This window comes from Ambystoma mexicanum, chromosome 13 (assembly GCF_040938575.1).
Source record: "Ambystoma mexicanum isolate Mex_15411 chromosome 13, UKY_AmexF1_1, whole genome shotgun sequence".
Classification (NCBI taxonomy): domain Eukaryota; kingdom Metazoa; phylum Chordata; class Amphibia; order Caudata; family Ambystomatidae; genus Ambystoma; species Ambystoma mexicanum.
In genome coordinates this window covers 205,907,495-205,935,272 of record NC_090938.1, presented here as the reverse complement: position 1 = coordinate 205,935,272, position 27,778 = coordinate 205,907,495, and the positions used below count along the sequence as shown (strand labels likewise).

The 27,778-nt window shown below is 46.1% G+C and overlaps 1 protein-coding gene across 3 annotated transcripts in view; it reads right to left on the bottom strand.

Annotated features, from left to right (window-relative positions):
* LOC138521091 (mucin-17-like) overlaps positions 1–27,778 on the bottom strand; it is a 217,079-nt gene that overhangs the window by 76,908 nt on the left and 112,393 nt on the right. For all 3 annotated transcript variants that reach the window (XM_069633654.1, XM_069633656.1, XM_069633655.1), the window contains exon 5: positions 15,512–19,871. In XM_069633654.1, the coding sequence (XP_069489755.1) occupies positions 15,512–19,871 (4,360 nt within the window). The remainder of the gene's footprint in view (positions 1–15,511; positions 19,872–27,778) is intronic.

Below are 27,778 nucleotides of genomic sequence, written 5' to 3'. Positions count from 1 at the left end.
AGCCGTCTTCCACGAGAATAACTTGAGTGGAGCCTGATGCATAGGTTCGAAAGGCGCTCCCATGAGCTTAGTTAGTACAACATTGAGCTCCCAAGCCGGGGCAGGAGCATTCACGAGCGGGAAAGTCCTGAAAGAGCCCCTTAAGGAACTCATTGACGAGCCTGTGAGATCACAGTGAAGGCCTGCCTGGAGAACTGATCCTGGGTATGGTGGCGAGATGCACCTTGATAGAAGAGTGAGCCAGACCTGCTTTGGCCAAGGGAAGCAAGTACGGCAGAAGTTGTGGAGCCGTGATACGCCGAGGGGTCATCTTCGTAGTCGGCACCACACAGAAGCGTTCCCATTTATGTCTGTAGCACTTCAACATTGACAAGGCTCTGGCTACGGCCAGGATGTCCTTACATTCTGCGAGTAAAGCATAACCCCCAAACTCTAGGGCTGCAGGAGCCATGCCCTCAGGTTCAGAGACTCTGGATCGTGATGCAGAAGCGCCCCGTGCCTCTTTCTCTAGTGAGATGGTCCTGGGACAGCAGTAGCCGACAGGCATATTAAGTCTGGATACCAGATCTGCTTCATCCACCTTGGGGCGACGAGTATCATCCTGCAGTGGCACTGTCTGAGGTGTTAATCACACGTAGGAGTGGAAACGGGTTGGGTGGGGCGTATAGGGACTATCTCTCCCACCGGAACGAGAACGCGTCCCCCAAGCTCGTCGGATGAGGGAACCTGCTTGCGAACCTCTGACACTTGTCCGCCGCCGTCCCGAACAGATTGATCTGTGGTCATCTCCATTTGTCGAACAGCAGATCCACCTGGTCCTGGAGAAGCTCCCACTCGTGGCAAGAAAGCAGTTTGCCATCGGCAATGGTGTTCTTGACTCCCGCCAGGTGAAGTGGAATGAGGAATATGCCTTGACGAATGACCCACTTCCATAAATCCTGGGCCTCTTCGTGGAGAGCCGGAGACTGGCCACCCCCAACCCCCTGTTTCTGGATGTAGAACATGGATGTGGTGTTGTCCGTTAAGATCCTCACCACCTTGTCCTTCAATGACTCAGAATACGGCCCGAAGTTCAAGGACGTTGATGTGCAGGTCCTTTCCCTCTGGTTGCCAGAGGCATCTAGCGGGCAACTGTCCAATGTAGGCTCCCCATCCATGTAGAGGCGCGTCCATGGTGACAGTCTTATGGTAAGGAGGAACCTGACACGGAGATCCCTGGATGAGATGCTGCCAAACACCCCACCACCGTATCGCCCGACGGAACTCTTCATTGAGAGAGATCTTGTCCGTAAAGTTCCCCGAAGCTTGTATCCACCTCGCATCCAGGAACTTCTGAAGAGGTGTTATGCGCAGTCTGCGGAGGAGAACAAGGTTTATGCAGGAGGACAACATGCCCAGAAGCAACTTGATGGATCGTACCATTGCTGCCTGGGCTGACAACAAGCGCTGCACCTTGCTGTGTATGGTTTTCAAACTCTACTCCGAGGGAGACGCCAAGCACGTCACCGGTTTGAGTTGTGCACCTAGGAATAAAGTGTCCTGAGATGGCTTCAAGCAAGACTTTGGATATTTTATGCAGATCCCCAGATCCATCAGCAGATGTATGGTCCTTGTCGTGTGCTCGCTTGCCAGGGACTCGGAGAGGGCATGCACCAGCCATACATCCAAGAGGGGGTATACGTGGATGCCCTGCAGACGAAGATGTGCCACCACCGGGGCCAGGCACTTCGTAAACACCCTTGGGCAGACTTCAGGCCGAGCCTTGAACTGGTAGTGCCGACCCTGAACTATGAATCAAGGAACTTGCAGTGCTTTTTGTGAATGAGGATGTGGAAGTATACGTCCTCCAGGTCCAAAAGTGTAAAAAAATCTCCTTGTTCCAGCTGGCCGAGTACGTGCTGCAACGTGACCATCCAGAACTTTTGAGACTAAGTACTTGTTGAGACTAGGTAGATCCACAATTGGCCTCCAAACACCCGGTCTTCTTTCGAACTATAAAGTATCTGGAATATACACAGAGCCCCGGAGTAGCTGGCGGAAAGGCTCTATTGCCCCTTTATGTAACATGGATCGCACCTCCTGCAGAAGCGGAGGCCATGTAGTTCTTGCTGCTGAATCGGAGGGATGTGAGGACAATTGCGTTGGAACTCCAAGGTGTGCGCCTGTCCGAGAGCATCCAGCACCCATCTGTCCGTGGAAATCTTTTCCCACGTGCTGATGAATATCGCCAGTCGGCCTCCCACCGGAGTATGCAAGTGGGGGCACAGAGCCAGGACCTGCTTGTGGGGAGGTGTTCTGCCTTGCGGATGGCGCCACCGCTGACCTTCACTGCCTTGAGAGCCCCCCCGTACGCTTGAGTGGAAGAACGCAAGGGCTGCCTTTAAGGGGTACTATAACCCTTTGAAGATCTTCCTGACTTTCCTCTGAGAAGCGAAAAGGACGAGGATCGTCGCTGCTGCAAATGTCCCAGGGAACGTGCCGTCTGTCGGTCTTTTTCGCCTGCAAAGACTCGGCGACTGCCTATCCGAAGAGGTATTCCCCGTCAAACAATACAACACCTTTGTCTGAACGTCCTGGCAGAAGTTTGTAACCTTCAACCAACCTTGACGGCGCAGAGACACCCCGTTTCCAGTCTGGCGAAAACCTGTGTCTGCAAGGTCTATCGCCACCGTGATGGCATGAGCCGAAGCTACTACTTCTTCCTGAAAGGGTTCCAGTGCCTCGACCTTATCTTTGGTTAGGAAGTCCAGGATAGGGCCCAGCTTGTACCAGAGCTCCCGGTCATAACGGGATAATATGGCTAGGGCGTTCACTGCCTTGATGGTAGAGGCTGCAGTGTAAATTAGCAGCTTTCCCATCGCATCCAGCTTCTTCCCCTGCTGGTCCAAAGGTACCATGACTGCCGATGGCGGGTTCGCCAAATGTTTCCTAGCTGCGGCCGACACCACCGCTTCCGGCGAGGGACGAGATCTTAGGCACCTCGGCTGAGTCATGTACCTTGTACTTCTTTTCCAATCCGTCCTGTTTGGTCAGGGCTGTACTTCGATTCTTCATTAGGCCCAGGCCCTGCTCCCAGATGTCATCCAGGAAGGGAACGGACATGATGGTCTTCCTCCTCGACTAGTGTCGTTGGTACAGGAAGCCTACCTTCGACCCCTCGAAGACTAACTGAAACAGTTTGAAACCCTCGAAATAACCAAATGAACGGATCCAACTTAATTCGGTGGGGGAGACCCTACGAGGCTCGTCTGCGTGTGGATTCTCCCTGTCCGCTGCAATGAAATAGTCATCCTTGTCAGTACTAGTAGCCATGGTAGCTGTGTCCATTCCTGTGTGGAACCGTAGCTTGGTAGGAGTCTTGTCGTGATGAGGTGGTGATGGCCGTGGGATTGGATGATGCTGAGGAACCGCATCCACCTGGGACTTTGTTCCACGGGGAAAGAGTTTACCCTCTGAGGTTCTGGCCCCGATAGCGGCATCTTTTGTTGGATTTCGGTGACCAGTGTGTGCAGGGTGGACATAATGCCCAGACACGTCCCTAGGTCTAGGGTTAAACTGAGCCAAAGGAGTAGGATCCGGCCGAATGAGCCTCTTCTTCCGTACCAGGTACTGAGGTCCTCTCCCTCCATGGTCTGAGCAGCACCCCTCGTGAGGATCTTTGTCCTCATCGGTACTAGATAGGATCTGCTACGGTCTATCCTGCCAGCATGCCAGACCGCATACCTGGGAGGCTCCACAGGTAGGGCCGCTTCGATCTCCCTCGCAGGAGGCTGTTGGGCCGGAGCGGCCACATGGTCTCCACCTGGCGCCGGTTCCTTTGCAGCTGCTTCCACAGCTGTATCTTGCCTTGGGGGTAAGGACACCCGCTGGGAGGCAGCCACTTCTTTCCTGGACTTGCTCTGTTGACTTGGACAACGAAATTTTCATGGCTGCCTTAGTCGACAGTGCCGCCGTCGACTCTGTTGACTTGGCCATGGTTGAAGCCTTTAGCTGGCTTCGACGAGTCTCTCCCTGCGGTCATGTCATACAGGTACAAGGCTTCAAAGTGCCTCTGAAGCATGGCGCCTTAAAACAAATGCCGCTCTGGGGTCTGCAATGCCATTTTTAAAGTTCTTAGGCGCTTGGTCTTCAAACACGGGTCCACCGTAAGTCTGCAACAGAGGCCGATAAGAAACACAGTCAATGTCAAAGTGTATATGAGCAGGTCTTCGAGCTTTCAGGGCTGCAGTCCTTCCGCGTGTAACACCACACCCTATTGTTCACCACAGGCTCTCTTGCTGTTAGATTGCCTTATACCCCCTGAGCAAGTACTTCTGGGCTATGCAGTGCTAGAAGAGAGCAAAAAGAAAACTAGCTTGAACACAGAATGTAAAGTATAGGGTGATAAAAAGTGGTCCTTGACATTTGCAGCCAAGCACAGAGAGAGAGGAGAGAGACTAGGACCCACAAATCCCTTACATAGCCTCTGAGGGCACACTGGCAGGCCTCCTGCCCAAGGTTAAAAGGGGTCCCCCATTCCCTCTGACCTCATCACACATTCCAATGTTCAGGAGGGCCTCGTGGCCAACACGTCCCACTCTGGCTATTGTATTGGAATACTTTTCCCCTATTCGGAATCCGATAAAAACCCTATTAACTCCAACCTCGGCGTGGGAATAAGGGTGGACTCTTTAGCATTGATGTAAAGCTCAAAGCTGAACATGAGGTTTAAGGAGGTATCATAAATTGGAAGTTGTAGGACCTGCATAGGTTTCCCTAATCAGCCAATCATCTAGGTACGGATAGAAGTGTATACCCTTCAGCCAAATGGAGGCTGCTAACACAGCCATCAGCTTTCTTAAGAACCTAGGGGCAGAGAGGACGTCATATTAAAAATGGTTAGAACTGGAGGAAATGCCAGCGAGAGGGTCAAATTGGTACATGCAGGAATGTACCTTGGAGTTAATCAACAGCTAGCCAGTCGACCAGCTGTAAAGAAGCCCATATAAGGGCAGGAGTTGACATTTGAAACTATTCTTTGGAATGTAGGGAGTACATGACCCATCTCAAGGCCTGCCTTGTCTTTCTTGGGGATAGTAAAGAACCTTAAATAGAATCCATCCCCCCCTCTGAAAGTGAAAATACCCTACAGCTGCCATCAGCAATAGCTTGTGAATGCCCTGAAGGAGGGGTTCCGACTTTCGCTGTGGAAAGGGAAGGCTGTTAGGTTAGATTTTCATATTTATGCCAAATCACCTTTACACCTGTGAGACCCCGGTTCTGTGTAAAATCGCAGCAAAAATGGCAGTTTACACAAAAAAATCACGGCAAAAAGGCTGTGGTTTTCGCTGCCGCACTCTGCTGCAATATATGTAAAGGATGCAGAGGACATCCCCGCAACCTTCAGATCCATATGTAAAGGATGCAGTGGGCTGTCCCCCGCTACCCTTAAATGGTATAATGGGGTACATCTTTACCGGGTCAAACCACTGCATTTCTGCTGTGATTTTTTGTAAAGGCAACATTTTTGCCGCAATTTTATTACTGCATACCGAGACTCCCTGTACTTTTTGATGGACTTGGGGATTCTTATTCTATGTTCCCGATTGAATGGGACCCCTTTTCTCCCACTCACTTTTTCTTTTACTCCATCTACGGGAGTCATTTTTGTGTCTCTCCATACTTTATTTTTGGAATCATACTTTATTATAACTTTTTGGGCATCTACATTTTATTATTGGAGCACGAAGCACTTCCTGTGCAGTGTTGCTGAGGAGCCACATGGGCTTCCTTTTTATTTTCTCCGATATACCTTGTTAACTAATGTTCCCAACGGTAGGAGAATACTTTTTAACCTTTCGACAATTCCCATTGTGAGATCAGCACACCCCACCTTACGTGGAGTGCTGAGGGGTTCTTACTGCTCCTGTAACATTCATTACATTAACAAGCATACATTTTTGTGATTTCTACCCGCAGGCTGTGCTCACAGCCACGGTACTGCACAGAAGGGTAATCATTGGCCCAAAATTGTGGGCAATTTCTTTTTTCACCATTTCTTGTGCGCTTATTCTTTCTTGGTCCTTCTGCCGTGCTGGGTGGGGGAGGTCTTGGTTGGACTTTTGTCTTCGGTAGGAATTCAATGAGAAGGCTCCAAAGTGTCTGAAGTTTCTGACTCCTCCCTTGTTTCCTGTCTTCAATCCTTTTTCTTCTGGCATGCCTGCCGGGAACCAGCTCCAACTAGGAGGACAGCCATGCTCCAAAGCTTGAATGTAGCATGTGTGCCGATGGCTGGTTTTATGAATAAATGGCCTGGATCTGCAAGCTGAAGATAAATCGAGCACTGGACCTGAATCCAATGAGGAAGAAGAGGAGAAGACACCTGTAGCTACTTCCAGAGACCAGAGATGCCTGCTGAGTAACTGCTGCCTGTGCCAACTTTCTTCCTTGCAACAGAGGAGTCACGAAGACGACTCCTCCGACCCTTGCATTGGTGGGACCAAACAGTCTGAAGAAGACTTGCATTTCGAGCCATCCCACGACGAGCAGTGACCTTCCTGGGCTGCATCCAGTGCCCTTTCTTACATCTAAAGACCACAAATCCAGAGACCCAGACCCAGTCCTGTAGCTGCTGCATCGTGAAGGTGTCTGCCTGCAACATCTTGATTGCTGAGGTACCGCGTGGCTTGAGGTAAAACTTAAAGTCTTTGTGTTGCTTCTGCGTGGCTAGGGTGGTGACTTGCACGTTTGGGTGTTCGCCCAGACCTAATGCTGCAACGCATGCAGGGAGCCTTATATAGTCCTTGAACCCCTTTACCTACTCTAAAGTTGGTTACTTACTTGTTATAAGAAGATATCCTCTGGAACTCTATTTCCTACAGTTGCCTGATCCTGTTCTGCCTACTGCTGGTGACTGGACCACCAGTTTCCCCTTCTGCCTTGGAGAACAGTCATGCCCTAGATTAGGGAAGGGTTGCGAAGGCATAAGGCCTCTGTGGACGAACTCTTAACAAGTACTTGCCTGCTAAATGTTGGTATTGTAACTGCATATTCCTGAAAAAGAATAAGTTACATGGGTTGCGCAAATGTATTACTTACCTTTGCAGTGCATACTGCCATTCTGAAAAGTAATTGCCAAGTTCTTACATAACTTTCAATTGTGTTCCACTCTTCTGAAAAGTAATGTTCGTAGTATAACTTAAACAGAATAAGTGTACTAGTTAATTACTAATTGGGTTCTACTCACCTTGAATATACTGCCATTCTAAACTTATAATACTGGGTTCTGACTTACCTTGAACTGCATACTGCTATTCTGCAAACTCTTTTACGTTATGGTTTGCTTACCAGCAGTTGGTTTTTATATTGTGTTTATTACTTATAATAGTAATCGCCTTTATAAAGAATTTTCTTTGCCTGTGTATATATGCACACAACAAACCATCATTTTTACATGTATCAGTGTATACGTGTTTTTATGGACCATATGTATGCTACAAGTTATTTGCACCTTCCTACAGGAGGGCGAGAGGACTAAGATAAGCCTGGCGGTCTGTCATTTCTACCTAACCTATACTGGTTGGTGCAGACCTGTAGTAAGAGTTGGAGTTTCTGTATTGCCCAAGGATAAGTCTTCCTTGGGTGGACTTTAGAAAACCTGTCCCAACAAAGGAAATCGCCCTTTCTCAACACAGAGCATCCAGGTGTCACTATTGATATTCTTTGATTGTTCAGCTGCTAACAGGCGCTGCCCCCTATTGGGGAACTGAGGTCCTGTAGCAAGACTTCATTTTGATGAATAGGGGTCCGTAGAGGGGTAGAGTGGGGAAAAGAAGCCTCTCGGGGTGGGAAAATCGCTACTTCTTACGGGAGGTACTTTGAGATCGGTCGACTGGTTGCTCCAAACTCGAAACCCTCTGAGAACACAACAGAAATAGATACCTTTGCTGATTGGACTGTCACAATTTAGCTGGAGTCTTTGTGACGGATGTGAGAGATTTTTCTGTCTGGGAACTTTTCATCTTTGTGCTAAACTCCTAATCCGTTAATCAGAATGAAGAACTTGTCCCGGTCAAAGAGCAAACCCAGAAGCTTCTCCAGCACATCTAGCTGAAATTTGGTTGGTCTCAGCAGAGCCAGTTCCCGGAGAGCTGTACCAATCACCATGCGCTGAGCAGCAGTGTCACTATAGGAATAAAATGACTCCCTTACGTCTTGAGACACTTGGCACGCCTCGTTCAAACCAGAGTTGAAACTCTGCTGGAAGTAGGGCCTCATCATCGCCCAGCTCTTTTCACATCTTCAAGTAAGCAATAGCCATTACTGCCTTCGTTTTATCATGCCTAAGATTGACAGAGGCATTCTAGTTGAACATTTTGCCCAGTGTCCAAGATGCAGTCAATCTACCACAAGAAAAAGCCAAGCTATTCCCAAAGAGTAGCTGCTACCAGTATGACTGAATAGGCAGAAGGCTGCCCCATCAGCAAGTTTTTGCCCTTGAGAGTGAGACAGACGGGCACTTTTTCCACAGCCCGATTGCCTCTCCCTCTCTCTACCACTCCGTCATGCTGAAGGTGAATGCCGGAGTTGTTGGCAGACTTTAAAAGATAGAACCGATAGAAACCCTTGGTCCACTTAGGGAATTTTAGGAACAGAAATTCCAAAACACTACACAAGGTCTTGAATACTGGTCTTGAATCCTGTCACGCAAGGGCTTTTCCAACATACAAATCACATCCACTTAATCAGTGGAAACATTTGTATCCCCGGGTTCGTCCCCCGACAAACCGGTGGCAATGGCAGATGGAGGAAGGTGATGGTTAAGTGCGGAGGATTCATGGGCAGACGAGGTTACAATGTCGTCAGTGGCAACAGAGGCGTTTGTGGCATCAATGGAGGTAAAGGAGGCAGCCCCAAAGGTGTTTGTGGTAGTCTCGACACAGGGTCTGAGAATGGCGTGGTATGCTTCCCAAGACAGGCTCAGGCCTAGGTACCTGAGAGGACTGACCCGAGGGTCATGTAAGGAACGCATGGTATCAACAGTAAGACAGACACAAGTGACCACAGTTCAAGGGTGCTTATTGAACTTCAAAAAGCGTTGGAAAAATGCCCATCTAATACTAAATCTATAGATGGGAGCAAGCTACAACCATCAAATAATATAAACGCAGTACTAGTGGTGTCTTGTCAAAATAAAAGTGCCTATACTAATAAACCTATTGCCAATTCTTACCTCTAAATACATACAGTGTGGGAAACAGTGTTCCGAAAAAGAAAGAAGTGTTCAAAAAATGTTATGTCAGGATGTTCAGGCTGTTGGCCTCCCTTTCCCATGTTTTCAGCATGGGACAAGGCGGTACACCCTAACTTAGCACAGTCTCTGGCTTCTCTAGCAAGAAGATCCAGTTTAATCATCAGCATCAGGGTCTTCCGTGCCCAAGTCTATTTGCCCTTCAAAGTCTCTTCTTTTAGATGGCCTGTTGCAACAATCAATAAGTTATTTTCCTCCTAGGTTTTCACAAGTATTCAATTTCTCAGGCAAATCACTATTCACCTCAGATCCCCCTCAACTGGGCTCACATCCTCTTTAACACACTATTCAATAAGTCTCCCTCCGCCGGGCTCGGACAAACTTCATTTACTTGTCATCAACTTTCTTTACATTATTAACAATGAAGACTTTTGAAAATGCACACTGTTTTGCTTGAACCGTTGCAGGACTACTTCGATTTCACAGTTGGATATCTCAAAGAGACTTTGAATGAGCACACACGGGTGCCGGACCACTCTGTCCAAGATATCGTGTCTTGGCTTCGAAGTTCAATCACTCATCTGTAGTTCAATTTTGCTCGCGTCGATTACCACATACGATTAATAGACGGTTTGCTTCAGCTTTCACTATACAATATTGCCGCTTGAAACCTTGGCTTCAAAACAGACCGGTTTGGCATCAGTCCCAACTCACCGGCTGTGCCGACTTCACTGGCTCCCCTTGTGACTCTTTTTTTAATATAATGGTTTTGTAGCTTGGGAGCCAAGGACAGTACCACAGCAGCAAGCTATTCTCCCCACCGTGACTATCGACGCGGAAGAGCCCCGGGTACCTCCAACACACAATGCAGGATTCTCCAGCCTTGATTCCTGGACTTAAGTTTCCTATTCTCTAAAGTTCATGAAAGTAAGTCTTTTGTTGAAAAGGTCAAGGGCACTTCTTACGATCTTAATCGGCCTGGCCATCTTTCTCCTTGTATTAAACTGCCATCTTGTAACTGCTGCTCCTTCGCGCGCTTTGCCTTGCTCAGAGTGTGCTCTCGTATTCCGTCCTTTATCCATGTGAGGAAGTGTGATGAAGTCAGGTGTGTTTAATGGTTAGTGATTTGAACAAATACAGTGTCCTTAGGTAATGGACACTTGCATCCCCTACACCCCTCCTTAACCGGAAACAGTCAAATGTTAAGTAAGATAGTTTTAAGTAAGTAAATTCTTTTCAAGAAATCCTACAATTGGATAACTAGAATAGAAGCATAATGTAAGCTGAGGACACATCCGCATGAGGTGGGATTGAGCCATGACTTACCACTAACCTGCATTATGCTTCTATTCAAGCAAGTGAGCAGGGCCTGGATTTGAGAAAGGCAAGTCAATTTTTGCCGAAACACGCGTCATCCACTTAAGGCTACAGTAATTTGCAAATAAAGCAATTCCAAATATTCCTCAAGACTTCTCTGTTCTGTTGAGAATACTTGGTTCTGTGCATGACTGATTTGATACGATTTATGGGGCACACTAAATGTGTAAGCTCAGCCTACCATTGCAATATACAGTCTAGTCTTCCTTTTGGATGAACACTGAAAACCCTGAAGGAAGTGGATTGAACAGCCCCACCAGAGGCCTGTGCATAAATCTCCCCAATAGTCACCCACTGAGAACATGCTGATCTAGGAGCTGGCCTAAGCCAACCCCCAAATCACAACACAGGTCAGCACACAAATGTTTTGGAGGGGAGTCAATCAAGCTGCCCCAACAAACTGCCCAAAACAATGACACAGGACCACATGATATAGAATGAGGATATCTAGGGGGCTGTACGCTAGACTAAACTAGATTAAACCGCAAATCGAGGGTTCCAGGATGGGCAAGGTTCGAAATTGCTGGGAGCCATTTAGCTCCTGCTTCTTGCCCTGGAGAGCCTAGTTAGCTTGACACCAACAGCTACCGGGAGCTACTTTTGGCTCCAGAGGCCAACTGGTGCCATTCAGATATATCTATGTGACATTAACTTTCTGTATTTGGGAATCTCTATAAAGAAGCATTAGATCCAACCAGAAGACCTTCAAAGCGTCATGGATTGCACATAATGGACACACGTTTATATCTCACATAAATGTTAGATTTGGAGCACGCCATCTACTTGCTCCTGGTGCTCTACTAAGAGCTCCTGCATACAATATGATGCACACTACACTGGACCTATATATACCTCTTGCTCATAAAATCTTCATTTTGAGGCCTGCAAAGGGAAAGCCTAAAAAGAAATTAACAAATCCCAATGGCTACCACAACAGTACATTATGTGTAAAAATGACTACACCCTTATTGAAGCCAAACCTAAATTACAGCTGCCATCAGCCTAAATCACAATGTACCAAAAGGGTGACAGAACCACCCTGGTACCAAAACAAGGTGCTTAAAAAACATTTCTGCCTTGTTCGCTATATCTGTTACTAAGGGGAGCACATCAGAAAAAAAAGGAGCTGCAGGATGAATCCCTCTGGCCGCAAAACAAAAGCAAAGAAGAGAGCAAAAAGTGTAGAAGACCCACAAATTGGGTCAGGAGAGCTCTGACAAGATGGGATTGAACCTTAACTATCTCTAATGCACATCTTGTTCATACTGCATGGCGGGGCTGGGTGGGAGTCTTACTTTTATTTAGAAGACAACTGAACATTTTGTTCTTAATAAAAAGGCCTAAGCCTTTTTTATATGAAATGAATTATTTTATGTTTCTCAACCACTTTCATTGTCGTGGCCTCAAGTAGTGTAACGGAAAACAAGTGGTGTTTAACTTAGACCAAAAAAACCAAAAAACAATTGTTACATATTTGTCCATATTTTACACTGTGGCATTTTCTAAGGGCCATGATTTCATTAATTTGCCAAGGTTAAATTGTCATTGAATCGCAAAGGTTTTACATTGAAACGAAGTGAATTTTGCAACAAGTCATTTTAAATCCAAAAGAAATATCAAAGTATCAATCAGAGCAATTTAAAATAAATTATTTGTACAAATAATGTGTACTGACCAATAAACATTTCATTTCTAACATGAGGCCCGTGCATTTTAGGTATTACCGCAACATTGTAACATGCAGACACTGCTGCATGTTACTGTGTCTGTTCAAAGCCGCAGTTTGAAAACTGAACTACATGACCTAAACTTGTATTGTTGGGGCTACATAATCTACCTTGAACAGGACTTAATTCTGAAATAAAAAAATGTTACTAAATAGCTTGTTTCTTATTCCAGAGTGAGAGTGAGATCGTTTTATTTTGGAATCATTGAACTAGAGTAGCCCTCATTGGGGTTGAAGACTCTGAAACAAGAGATTGCGCGATTTTTGATTGGGGTGGGTTTTTAAAATTGTTCTAATCTGTGTTTTTCCCACTATGGACTTTGCCTGCTTTTTGCAAACGCAGAAAAGAGCAGCAGGAATCTACAGGCTATTCTCTCATGCATCAAATGTGTGATGCCGGGCGATTCCCTGTGCGAAGCACAGGCGGTGGATTTCCTGCACTGTAGCCCTCTGCATGGGGCAAACAAATCAAAATGTCACAGATTCAGAAAAACAGATCGCCTCCAGAGGTTTTCCTGTATCGGTTGCATTTTGCGAACAGATCAAAAAGGAGGTCTTCATGAAGTTCTGAAATGTATTTTTTTGTGGTGAAATACAGCACAGATTACAGATACCTGGAGGAATACTTCAGAAAACATTTATGCATTCTACGACACTGCAGTTCCAAGAACATTTTTATCAGGGGCGGAGTGTAAAAGGGCTCAGTTGTAGTTTGTAAGAGAAACCATTAAAGAAGGCAGATTTGTAAGACATGCAGGCTTGGACAAAACCAAAAACTATACACGCATTTAATAATACCTTTCCCCATGCCAATAAAAATAAATAGTCTGTTTTGGTCTGCTTTTCGTAGATACATACAAACATTTAAGCCAAGCTAAACGATTTTCCTTAAGTGAAATTCTCCCCATTTTGTGAGTACCCCATCATTTTTTTGCTGGACTATTGGATTCTTGGACTGATTCTCCTGAGTGAGTGGGAACCTTTTTCAACAGTCACTCATTCTTTTACTCTAACCTTGGGAACCCTTTCTATCTCGTTTTAATACTTTTTAATGGAGTTGTGCTTTCCGTCATGTTTTCCGGCATTTATATTTTATTTTTGCAGCACACATCACTTTCTGTGCAGTGTTGCTGAAGTTGCTTGAGCCTTCCTTTTTAACTTTACCGGTTTAAACATGTTACCAGGGGAGGGGGACAGTGTGTCCCTACTGTATTTTATGTTGTCAGATCAGCACACCTCACCTTATGTGGAGTGCTGAGGGGAAGCATTGTCTCACTTTTCTCACTGTTTCAGTAACTTTTAGTTACTGTTACAAGTTCATCTGACAGGCTGGTGGCAGTGTACATTTTTGCAAGGCTTTTTGTGGACTTTTGCAGCTGCGACAGAGGACACTAGGGTCACCATTGCCTACGGTTGTAGCTGTACTTTCAGCCCTGTTAATGACTTGTTCTTACTTTCTTAAACCTGCCTGGGTGGGGAGGTCCTGATGGGTCTTTTGTTTTGGCAGGTTTGCCTTGGAAAGCCTGTCATGGCTTGGAGTGTCTGAAAGGACAGGAAGTGTGGCAGGTGACTGAAACTTCCCTGTCTTTGTCCTGCAGTGTGCCTGCCTGGAACCAGTTTGTGCTGGGAGGCTTGTTGTCCCTATTGGACAGCCACCCCTCCAGGTTTGAATGAATGTGGACCTGGTGATTTGGTGGACTCCCGCATGGAGGAGGAGGAGAAGAAAAAGAAGAAGAAGAGGAGGAGAAGCAGGAGGAGGTGAAGATCATCCGCAGCCACTTCCAGCGACCACCAGAGGCATCTAAGTAACCACTGCAGCCCTGACCTAAACTTCTCTTCGACAGGGAAGGCCTGAAGCGGACAACTTCATCCCTTGGACTTGTGGGCCGAACCAGTCCCAAGACAAACTGCATTTTGCACCCTTCCTGGAAGAGCAGCTAACTCCATGGCCCGCCCGCAATTCACCGATACCTGGTGGCATCTGCCATTTTGCAGTGCAACATCAACCGAAAGCAAAGTCTCCAGAGACTGTATTCTGCTCCTGAAAGTCCCTTCAGCCAAGACGACAGAGAAAAGGAGCAAAGTCTACCGCACGAAAACCATCCATCAACTGAGCCTTGAAAAAGGTGCCAACGAGCCAGTGCTGCGAGAATCTTCTGCTGGGAGCCTAACTACTCGAGATCAACCATCACATCCATTGCAAGTTCTTTTCTTCAGTCACTAAGACCAAGAAAACTGAACTGGAGTCAGTGGTCGCCTCCCCTTGGGGACCGACCTGCTGCACAAGCTTCTTCACTGAAAAGGTACTGTTCAATCCCTAATACTTATCTGGGGACTGTTTTGTTGTTCTTGTGTTTCAGAGGGTTGCAGCTAGGCTGTTACTTGTATCCCCTCCTCTGCCTCCATTGAGCTATACATTGGGGTTGACGACCCTTTGTGCTATATACCAAGTAATTCTTCTGCTACTTACCTGTAAACTCTTCATTGACTATGCTGGATCGCCGGCTTTCCTTCTTTTGCCCTTGGTCACCAGACCCCAAATGCCCCTTTGACTCCGAGACTCACTTACAATAGAGCTGGACGTCCTAAGATTTGGTTCAGCAGGGGTTAACTAAAGCATACAACTTAGTCTAAAGTTTACTTACGCGTTTAGTTTCTACCACTTGTGTTACTTTAAAAGTGTTTTGTATCTTTTATCCTTTTGATATTACATATATATTCTGTGTTTAATGCTACTGTATGATAGTACTTCTCTTACTTAAGTTACAAGCTTTAGTGTATATAAAATAAATACTTTGTAACTGCTAGTGTGTAAGTGTTTCCTTGAACTAAGTGTATGCGTTAAGTGCTGTATGCCTCACTACAGCTCTCATCCCTCCAAGACGGAGCCTGGCTGCTCAGCCATAGCTACAAAACATTTGTGGTTCAGGCTAAACCTAGGGGGTGTCCCCCTGTTCATCTAAGGTAGGCTTTCTACAGCCTTATTACAGATGGGACTTTTGTAAAAACCTAACAGTAAGACTGTATGAAATCTACTCGTACAAAAAGTAACTCTGAACAATAATATCAACACAAAAATCAAGAGGGCCCCTGCATGATACACAAACACATTTTCAGCTTGTAAACGTTTAAGCAGCTCATACTTCTTACTTGGGTATTTGTTGGAGTAGTTGAGTTACCTGGGTTGATGCTTTTGTGAGTTTCCCCCTTCCTCCAAGCAAGCGAAGGTTGCAATTTGGTACTGGAATGAAAAGGAGGAATATTTGTCTTCAGAGGCTCAACCTTGGCTGGTGCTGAACTAGATTCCGGTTTCATCTTTGCAGTCGTGATCTGCTTTAGACTCGTTGGGGACCTAAGTTTGGGGCTGGTCTGGATTGAAGAACGCATTGTCTTTTGGATTTCAATCTTATTCGGAGTGGATGAAGAAACCAGTTTGGCACTGGCCTGATTGGGAGAATGCCTTGTTTTCAGAGGCTCTGATGATTTCAATTTGGGACTGACCCGAGTGGGAGAACGTTTTGTCTTCGGTATCTCAATCTTGGCTGCCAATGGCGGTCCTACCAGATTTTTACCAGTCTGGGTGGGAGAATGTCTTGTTCTCGGACACTCAATATTCTTCCGAGATAGTGAAGATTCTAGTTGGGGACTGGTCTGGATAGGAGAACGCTTCATCTTCTGCAGAGCTGGTGAGTCTTTGTGCTTGGTACCGTTCTGGATGGGAGAATGCCTGGTTATTGGACATTCGATCTTATGATTGAATGAGGATTCCAGTTTACCACAAGACTGGATGGGGGACCGACCTTTCCGTTGACCCTTAGAAATGTCCCTTTCAGGTGGAGATTCCAACTTGAGCGTTCGGTTTATCGGAGAATGCTTTATGTTTTGAGTATTTGCTTTTTTCTGGGCTGGGGACAATCCTAATTTTGGAGTGGTATGGACTGGAGAATTACTATTTTGAGGCCCAAGATTCTCCTTCGCAGGTGAGCATCCTATTGTGACCCGCCGAGGGCTGGGAGAATACTTGCTCTTTTGTGCATCAGATTTCTCCAAGGCTGGGAAGGATTCTTGTTTGAGACTTGCATCGATTGGAGAATGGCTGGTTTTGTGAGCCTCACGGAATGGCAAGGAACGAAGCTTGGGACTGACATCTATAGGAGAATGTCTGCTTTTGTAAGCATCAGCATCTCTAAATTGCGATGATTTCAATTTAGGACTGGCATGGATGCTCTCATTACGTTCTGCCTTCTGTTTTGTTGAAGATCCCACTTTGCGACTGGAGTACAACGGGGAGGGTCTCAGTTTGGAGTTCATATTGATGGGCGAATATTTTGTACGATTATTGCTCTTCTCTCGTTCTTGCGAGGAGCACAGTTTGGGACTGGAGTGAGTGGGAGAATGTGTGTGTTCATTAGTCTGATCCTGCTCTTGTTCTGGTGAGGAAACCAGTTTGGGGGTGGTATGAATGGGAGAAAGCCAGTGTTCATTAGTGTCATCCTTTTGCTCTGGTGAGCATTCCAGTTTGGGGGTGGTATGAATAGGAGAATGCAAGTGTTCATTAGCCTCATCCTCTTGTTCTGGGTAGGATCCCAGTTTGGGGGTGGTATGAATGGGAGAATGCCAGGGTTCATTGGCCTCATCCTTTTGTTCTGGGGAAGTATGAATGGGAGAATGCCTGTGTTCATTAGCCTCCTCCTCTTGTTCTGGGGAGGATCCAAATTTGGTATCCGTGTGAATGGGAGAGTTCCCAAGTTCATGAGCCTTGCTGTCCTTTTGCTCTGCCGAGCATCCCCGTTTGGGGCTGGTATGAATGGGGCAATGCCAGTGTTCATTAGCCTCCTCCTTCTCTTGTTCTGGTGAGGATCCCAGTTTTGGATTGGTGTGAATGGCAGAATTCCTGTGCTCATTAGCCTCATCTTTTTCTGGTTGTAGTGATGACTCCACTTTGGGACTGGAATGAAATAGTAGCTCAGGTTTGGGTGACACATGGTTAGGAGAATAGATACACGTTTGATCCACAGTGTTAATTTTTCCTGGCAAAAACCCTGAATTGGAATCGCCATGACCAGGAGAACCCTTATCCGTGTGTGCCTCCGAGCACAGTAATGGCGAGGCTCCAAGTATTTCAGTTTTATGGACAGAGGAATGCCAAATCGTGCAGGTCTCATCCTCTTCTGATGGCAGCAATTCCAGTTTGGGACTGGCAGGGTTGGGAGAATCCCTACTTTCAGAAATGTTGACTTTAAATGTGGGACTCCTTAGGCCAAGAGAAGGTCCGTTTGGTGAGCCCTCAGCCTTAGTTTGTACTGGTGTGGATTGCAGGCTGGAACTTGTGTGAAAAGGAGACGGCATGTTCTCATTAGCTGATAACCTCTCTTGTTCTAATGAGAACTCCACTTTGGAAAAAGAATGTGATAGGGAGGATCCAAAGTTGGGACTCGTATGACTAGAGCAACTGTTTATTTGTAGTTTATTGTTTGCATGTGTTGGGGAGGATTCTAGACCAGGACAGACCTGGATGGGAAAATCGTTGGTTTCATGAGCTTCAGCATCTTGAAACACCAGGGAGATCAATACTGGGTTAACATCACTGAATGAAACCTCACTAGTTTGAAACGTTGCCTTCTCTTGTGCTGGGGAAGATTCCAGATGGGGACTGTTATGAATGGGAGTATCAATCCGCTTGTCATTCTCAAACTGTTGAGAAGGCGAGGATCCCACTTTTGGTGTTTGAGTGATTGGAGAATGCTCATTTGTGCAAGTCAGTTGTGATGGCGAGGAGTGCAGTGTGGGACTGGTGGGTATGGGAGGAGGACTCTTCTGTTCAGCCTCAGCATGACCTTGCTCTGGTGAGGCTTCTAGCTTCAGACAGGAGTGAATAAACGAATGTCTGCTCTTCGGTTCTTTGTCCACCTCCCACACAGATGATGATTTCAGGTTGTGATTGACATGTACAGGAGATTGATGCTTTTCTGTATCCTCAATCTCTAGAAATAACAAGGATCTTCCAGTGGGAACAGCACAGATGGGGGACTGCCCGTTTTCTTCAGAAGCGCCTACCACCTCGCAGGCCAGAGACAACTCTAAATGGGGACTAGTACAGAGAAGGGATTCGGTTTTCATGAAAGCCTCTACCTCGATTGATGAAGAAGATTCCAATTGAGGACTTTGATGAATAGGAGAAAGTCTGTTTGACTGAGACAAGGAAGCCTGCGATAGACAGGATTCTAGATCTGGACTGGCATGGGGTGGAGAATTACCGAAACTATGAGCCTCTGCATCTTTTGATGGACTCAATCCCAGTTTGGGACTTGTTTGTAAATGAGAATGAAAGTGGTTTTGAGTTTCAGCCTGCGCTTGTGTGGAATCCAGATTGTGAATTGAACGAGTGGGGGAAACCATGGTCTTGTGAGCCATATCCTCTTGTGTGGACAATGATCCATTTACAGGACTTTGATGGATGGGGGAATTCACATTTATCTGTGCCTGAACATTTTGTAATTTTAAGTATTCCTCTTTGGGACATGAAGGGATGTAAGATTGCCTATTCTTCAGATCATCAATCTTTTTTTGTGGGGATGGTGAGAAGATCACTGTAGTATTGCAACAGACTGGAGAAGTCAATGCCCTTTTGCAAGTATCTTTCTTAAGTGCTGGTGAAGATTCTAGGTTTAGATTGGAATAAAAAGGAACATACCTAGTCTTGTCAGACTTTTCTACGTTTGGGGAGGATTCCATGTTTGGACTAAAACTAATGAGTGAATGTGGGGTCTCTGCTTTTATCCGTAATGGCGAAGATTTAAGTTTGGGACTTTGTAAGGGAACAGAACGCCTCCTCTTGTGAGCCTCAATCTTGTCTTGTGTTGGAGAAGATTCCAATTTAGGATTGAGAAGGCAGGGAGAATGCCCTTTCGGAGTCTTAATCTCCATTCGAGCCAGTGAGCCTTCCAGTTTGGGGCTAAGATTGATACAAGTATAATCTTTCTTCTGACCATTGCTCTCTCGCACTTGCGAACATTCTACTTTGGAGCTTGGGTAGACGATTGAACGTCTCGCCTTCCTTGCCTCAACCTTCTCTTGTGAGCATTCTAAACTGGTAGTAGAGGATTGGATGGGAGAAGCCCATTTGTTCTGAGTATCAGCAGGCTGTCGTGCTGGAGAGGATTCCACTTTAGGACTGGAAAGTGAGACAGAACGCCTAATTTTAACCATTATCTTTCCCTGTCCTGGAGACGAGTCAACTTTGGAAAGCAAATCAGTAGGCGAATGCCTTGTAATGTGCACCTCGGTCATCTCTCGTGCTGGGGAAAATCCCAGTTTAGCACTAGAATTCATGGGGAAATGTCTGTTCTGAGCATCAATCTTTCCTTGTGCTGGTGACATTTCTGGTTTTAAAACTGGACGGTTGGGACAATTCTTTTCTTTTTGAAGTTTAGCCTTTTTTCGTGCTGGAGAGAAAATGGGAGAGTTTTTTGGGCTTTCTGGTTCACTATGGCAAGCAGCAGGATAAATCCGTCCGAGTGGTGAATTCCGACAATGTACCTGAAAGGGAAAACAAAAAACAGATAACTTTACTACAGTCCTCACAGTGAATACTTGTTATTAGACTGACTTAAAGGGAATATTATCATGGTCAATCAAATATGATCAGATAGTACCATCTGAAAGGACAATACAGACTAAGAACAAGTGATTGTTGATAGCCATCTATAAAAAATATATTGCAACCCTCTTTTTTTTTTTTTAATTCTGATGGTAAATTCGAACTTCATAGGCAGCTAACTGGGACTGGATTAAAAAAAGCTTGGACCTTTCACAGAAAAAGCTCATCGCCACACATGCAAAAGTATTACAAAGCAAATTCAGAAGTCATCTTTGTAGTAAGTCCTTATTTTAATGGGTTGCACGTTTACAGGTTACATCAGGAACAACAGGTACAGGCGATGGTAGGCAGGATACTAAGTATTACAGGGAGAGCCCACTGGCTCCCACTACCCAGGCTTCATGTCCCTAATTCGCTCTGGGCGGAACCAAGCTCAAGGCATAACATTCCAGGCTGCTGCATCAGCGTGTGCTGTGCATTCTATGACATCACAGCCACACAGGATCAATCTACACAGATAAGCCAGGAGGTGGGGAAGCAGGATATAACAGTTTACAGCAAGGTCATTTTTGCATGCCAGTTCAGGCACAATTACTGCTACCAGTTTGTTTACTGTGTTTAAATTTAGATTAAAAATCAAAGAATGGCTCATCAAAAGACATATTAAAGCTTATAGATTGCTATTTCATGCATGCTAATGCAAGTAGATCTACTGTTACTGATTTGTTTGCATTGTTTATATTTAGATTAGAAAAATCCAATAAGAATGGCCTACACAAAGTCCAAAACCTTCTTTTAAGTCCTGGCCTGGCGGCTTTCTATCTAGGTTCCTCCTCACACCCTCTGCTTCACTCTCGCTGTACGTTTCAGTATTCGCCTTCCTTGTAACAAACTCCTTGTCTTGACTTGTGGCCCCCCCATTACATCCCCTGTCGAGCAGAAGATCTTTGGATCACGTCAAATTGGGTTTAACTTTCAATTGATGTTCTCAGTGCTCTCACTTCCTTTCGCAGTTGGGGCCCCTCACTCTACTCCTTCGGCCCACCCGTTGTCACGACATAAATATGGCCAAGGCACTCCTTGAAATGTCTGGTTGCACGGAGTGCCTGTGCCATGACGGGAAGGATAGCCCTGTGGCAACGCGCTGTAAGGAAGGCATGGCATCAACAGTAAGACAGTCACAATTGATCACAGTTAAAGGGTGTTTACTGAACTTCAAAAAGGTATGATAAACGCCTATCTAAACCAAAATCTACAGATGGGAGCAAGCTACGACCATCAAATAATAATAACGCAGTCCAAGTGGTGTCTTGTCAAAATAAACAAGGGCCTATACTAAAAAACCTATTGCCAATCCTTACCTCTAAACACAAATAGTGTGGGAAATAATGTTATGAAAAAGAAAGAAGTTCTCAAAATGATGTCAGGTTTTCAGGTCGTTGGCCTCCCTTCCGCGCGTTTTTTAGCACTGGATAAGGCTGCTCACTCGAGCATAACAGTCTCTGGCTTCTTTAGCACAAGTACAGTTCACTAATCAGCATCAGAGCCTCCGGAGCGCAAGTCTCTTTGCTTCTCAAAGTCTCTTCACTCAAAGGGCCTGATGCAACCGAATATACAACAAGTTTTTTTTCCCTTGTAGATTTTCACAGGTATTCACATCAGATTATTCAATATCCACCCCGCAACCCCCTCAACCAGGCTCAGATTCTTTTAGCATAATGTTTTGCATAGGCTTTCCTCCGCAGGGCTCGAGCAGGTCTTTCACCTTTTCCACAATGTTCGTCGGTTCTTCATTTTCAGGTGACTCCCAGTTCACCCCGGATCCTCCTCTGCCGGGCTCAGATCCCTTCTACACAATTAGCCTCCCTCAGCTGGGCTCGGACCAATGTCAATTTTACATCGAGTATCAAAGACTTTCGAATGTGCACAGGGTTTGGCTTGACCCGTTGCAGGACCACTTTGATTTCACAATTCTCTCTCTTTTAAAGTTTGTACCCTTTCAGTTGGAGTTTCAGTCAAGTAGAGGCCCCTCTGAAGACCCTCTGAGCCTTCTGTGATTTATTGACCCCTGAGAGCCCCCTCCCCGGCCCGTGTACTGCGCTCCCCTTCCCCATGGCTTACTTTCCTATTCCCGTCTCCCTAGCCCTCCCCCTCCGGTGATTGGCTCTGCCTCGTAGGCCCTACGCCGTTCTGCCCCCCCTGCCTGCATTTTCCATCGTGCAAGGGAGGTGAGTAGAGGCCCATCTGAAGACCCTCCGGGCCTTCTGTGATTTTACTGGATTCCTTTGAGCCTTGTTCATCTTCTAGGTAAGCGCATCCCCCACAGAGACCCGGGCCTCGATCAGCCCAATCCACCTTCCTCTGCTGCCCCCAGTACCCCATAGCCCCAACCCTCCCTCGCTTCCCAGCTCCTGCTCAGCCCGCCTCCCTGCATCCCCGAGTGGCCATCTGGGGCCCACAACACCGGCCCCGATTGGCTGGGACCTCGCCAGCTGGGCCTAGAGACCCGTGCTGTAGGCGCCTCTCCCACTGCTCACCCAGACTTTTTGCTCGCCTCCTCCACTATTTGGCCGCCGAGCCAGATATCAGCGGACCCTCCCATGCAGCCCCCTGCCAGGCAGCCCTGCGGCTAGGGACCCCGGGGCCAATGGTCGCCCCGACAGAGGCGGCTCCGGGAAGTCGGGGGGTGTCTACAGGGAAAGTCAGTGAGCAGCCGTCAACCATCAACTACAAGGACCCGTAAGGTAGGAGTGGCCTGGTTCAGGTGAGAGCTACAACTCCACCACAGAAACCTAGCCATTTAGCAAACCAACATTAAACAGTGTGATTGCCCCCCCCCCCTCCCACTATACAGGTCTCTCAAATTTAATAGGGGTTCTGGCTACTTGTTGCATTGCGGGCTATTCAGATTGCGCTGGTGGGCCTCTCTACCAACATACAGATCTCTCAAATTTGGTAGGGGTTCTGTTTCCAGGCTGCATTGTGTGACATTCAGATTGCACGGATAGGCCTCTCTCCCACTATACAGGTCGCTCAAATTTTAATAAGGGTTCTGGTTACATATTGCATTGTGTGATATCTAGATTGCATTGATAGTCCTCTTTCCCACCATACAGGTCTCTCAAATTCGGTAGGGGTTCTATTTCCAGATTGCATTGTGTGACATTCAGATTGCATTGATAGGCCTCTCTCCCACTATATAGGTCTCTACAATTTTAATAGGGGTTCTATTCCAGGCTGCATTGTGTGATATTTAGATCACATCGATAGGCCTCTCTCCTACTATACAGGTCGCTCAAATTTTAATAAGGGTTCTGGTTACATATTGGGTCACATTTAGATTGCATTGATAGGCCTCTCTCCCACTATACAGGCCTCTCAAATTTAATAACGGTTCTGTCTCCATATTGCATTGTGTGTATTTAGGCTGCATCGATAGGCCTCTCTCCCACTACACAGGTCTCTCAAATTTGGTAGGGGTTCTATTTCCAGGCTGTATAGTTTGATATTCAGATCTCATCGATAGACCTCTCAAATCCCGCTGACCAACTCACTCCTAAAGTGCGACATAACCCACAAGTGAATTACTCTGAAGTGACACCCCGATTAGGGGCTCACGCCTCATAAGGCACAAGCCCTAGCTGCACCCCTCAAAACCACCTTCAACTCGTAGATAACCTTCTTAAACCCACACTGCTTGTTCATTGCAGTGAACCACCTATAGGGAGACGGACACGAAAGAGAGCCACCGATAAAACCCAACTACATAACCCCTAACCACCAACCTCTACCCCCTGCAAGACAGCGACTGATCGAGTCGGCAACATCAGCTGGAAATACCACCTACAAACAGAACCCTAACTGCTAGCGGACAGCCTCCACACCCATTACTACACCACAAGACAGCCAGATCAAAGCATAACCAACTGGACGCCAGCAAATAAATAAAGACTAAACAACTGTCTATCTTATAATGCCGCGCAAACGATCCATTCCGAGAGAAAGAAAAAGAAGAACGAACAAACACTCCGGAACAGCAACAAAGAACCACAACTACAGAACGCACCCCCACAGGAACAAGAATCTAACCAACACAGAGAGAAGAGACATATCCCTCTCCTTAACTCCTTACCTCGCTGACAGCGGCTCACCAGAGCAAACCAACCCAACCCTAGAAGCAGCAACATCAAACTATCGAAAACAAATGCGCAGAAGAAGGATAAACAACACAAGAAACAACAAACACAACTTCGAATCAACAACCACAACTCTTGGAACACGAACCCGATGAAAACAAAAACCCAAGACAGAACCTAGAAGAACTCTTCGATGGCGCCGACACCCCAAACCCTACACCTCAACTAGAGATCGACCAGGAAGAAAACCCCAACTCTGATCAGAAGATGACCTCAACAAGAAAGTCCAAACCAAACACCTCCAAACTCCACTGCAATCTTAGAAACGCAAGATTCATCTCAAAAAACTCAACAGAAATCTTCAACCTACTTGATGACGACATTGACATCCTGTTCATCACAGAAACATGGCTGGACGACAACTACAAAAATCGCACTTCAAAGCTACCTTCCCACAGACTTCAAATAAACAGGAAAAACAAAAAAGGAGGAGGCATTGCAATATCATTCAAACACCTGAAAATAAAAACAGATGAACCGCTTAACATCCTCAACTGCGAAACCATGTTTATACCCCTAACAGCAAGCCCAAAAACCAACGTGACTTTCATCCTGGTGTACAGACCACAGACATATGATGCAACCTTCGTCGATAACTTCATGGAAGCCATCACCATCATAGCCATCAACCATGAACCATGAACACCTAATCATCCTGGGGGACTTCAACATCTGGTTTGAAGACAGTCACGCCAACTCTCAAAACACACTGATTGAACAACTCACTACCATGAAACTACGACAACTAGTCAAAGGGGCGACACACTCGGCAGGACACACCTTCGACGCAATTTTCGCCAAGGAAGAACTTGATCACCACGGCATCGTCAATACAAATACTGTGGAGCGACCATCTCATCATCTCATTCGTGATCACTCTGCCTACTCAAATCTGCATCCAACTTCCTAAACTCACAACCACCAACAAAAGAAACTGGAAACACGTCAAAGAAAGCAACCTATTCGAACAACTGGAGCTAACCAAACCTTCAACTACAGAACTAGACCAAGCTGACCTAGACGGGAAAGCAGAGCTACTACACAAATGGATTGCAGACACAATTGACAAGATCGCCCCAGAAAAACCATTCACCCCCATCAAAAAAAGAGCAACGGCAAAATTGGTTCACCGCACTATTAAGCACCATGGTAAAGGAAAACAAAAAGATGGAACCGGAGTGGAGGCAAGAATACAACCCAGACAAAAAAAAAAACTGTTCCAGAGACAAATCCACGCATACAAGAAGGAAATTCAAAAGGCGAAGAAGGCATTATGATGACAGAATACCAATGCCAGCAACACCCAAAAAGAAATGTTTAACATAATTAAAGAGATGAGAAACCGTCCAGGCTGGGACAACACCCCAGCCCCTTCAGAGAAACTATGCAACGACCTGGCAGACCACTTAAAAAAAATAAATAAATAAATAAATAAATTGATGACATCCGTCAAACCATACAAAACATACCAACCAACCACAACATACTACAAAGCGTACCTATCACAGAACCTCAGCACAAACTCAAAAACATTCCTGAAATATCAGCAGAGGCATTCGCAATACTGGTAAAACACAGCAAGAAAGCTGGATCACCCATGGATCCCTGTCCCCCGGACATCTACAAATCAATTATTGCACAAGGAACGCCAGCAGAATACTACAGAAACCCTCTGAACCTATCACTAGCAACAGGAACTGTACCGGGGACCTTTAAATCGGCATATATCAAACCACTTCTAAAAAAACAAGTGGCAACGTAAAAGACCTCTCCAACTACAGGCCGATTACAAACATTCCCTACCAAGCAAAACTCCTGGAAACCTAGGTATACAAACTAACCCAACAACACGTAGAAAAACACCACCTGCTAAGACCAAGCTCATGTCGGTTTCAGACTTGCAAGAGGAACGGAAACAGCACTATTATCCATCTGGGACGACCAAAAAACTAACAGACTCAAACACAACCTCAGCCCTTATCCTACTCGACCTCTCCGCAGCCTTCGACACAGTTCGTCATGACACCCTAACCAAAAGACATAGGCATAACAGACAGCACTTCTCTGGACTAAATCATTCCTACCAGACAGAACAGAAACCGTATGGATTAAACCTTCTAATCCATTACAAGAACTAACGACTGGACTGCCACAAGGGTCCTCACTATCAACTTCAACATCTATCAGACTCCGGTTATCAGAATCTTCAAAAAGTACAACATTACATGCAACAACTATACAGATGATACTCAAATCATCTACAAAATCAAAGACACCCAAGCCGATCATTCAACCCTAATCGAGTGTCTAAAAGAAGTCTGCCAACAACCTAAAATCAACCCAGGCAAGACAGAAATCATGATCATATCCAAAGACCAAGAGAACGAAACCGTCATCCCGTGGCCAACAGAAATGGTAACCGCACCATCACCATCTAAGGTAATACAAAATCTGGGAGTCATGATGGACAACACCCTAACCTTAGAACCACAAATAAATGCAACATTCAAGAAATGCTTCTTCCTCCTCCACACAGCAAGAAGAATCCTACCTTTCTTCTCCTTCATGCACAAAACACTCTCGATCATTGCCCTCATCATGTCAAGAATCGACTATGCAAACAGCCTCTACCTCGGAATACCAGAATACCTCCTGAAGAAACTACAGGACTATCCAGACTACTCCTTAAACTATCAAGACGAGAACACATCACTCCTGCTCTAAAAACACTACACTGGCTCCCAGTAAAACATTGCATTACCTTCAAAACAATGTGCATAACACAGAGGGCAATCAGCGGACAAAGAGCAGAATTCCTACAAAAGAAAATAATCTACAAGCCAACAAGACACCTCAGGTCAAGTAACGACATTCACCTGGAACCAAAACCATACCTCAAGAAAAAACTTGGAGGCACCTCATTCTACCACTTAATCATCCCAAAAGAAATAAACACCAAAGGTCACCTAAAATTTAGGAAATTATTAAAAACCTGGCTCTTCACCACCACAGACTCGAACTCAAAACCGAAACAGAATGGAATATGGATGACTAAACTAGAGTGGACACGGACAACTCCCAGACCCAACAGGGTAGCTCCCACGGCACCCGGACGAGTGACGCAGAGTATAGTGTGGAACTCAGGCGACACCCATGGAGACGGAGTCAACAACCCCACCCAACACCCGCACTCGCCCATTAGTTCCCACCAGATACCACAGGGTTGTGAAATTGTCGGGATATTATCAAACACCACAATAACTGAGCTATGGACATTGACCGGTGCACGGGCCGCATGAGGGGGAAGGGAAGGCGGGTAGGGCTGAGAGGGAGAAAAGGAGGAGGGGGCCAGATTTGAAAGGGACCTTTCAAGGCCCAACGGACCCAGATTAGGACAGAGGAGCTGGGGTGCTCCCGAAACCCATCTGGGGAGACTACAGAAGCCGAAGCCCACCGCCTCAAGTGAGGATAGAAATGCCAACTAATCAATTTGCACTAACAATTTCCGCCCTCCGCATACATCTCTCAAACTCCAAACCAAACACAACCACAAATCTACAGCACAACAAACCGCACAAACTTTCACTAGATTTCAACAACAAAACAAAAACACAGACTCGCACAACAGTACACGACGACTACCAGCCGCC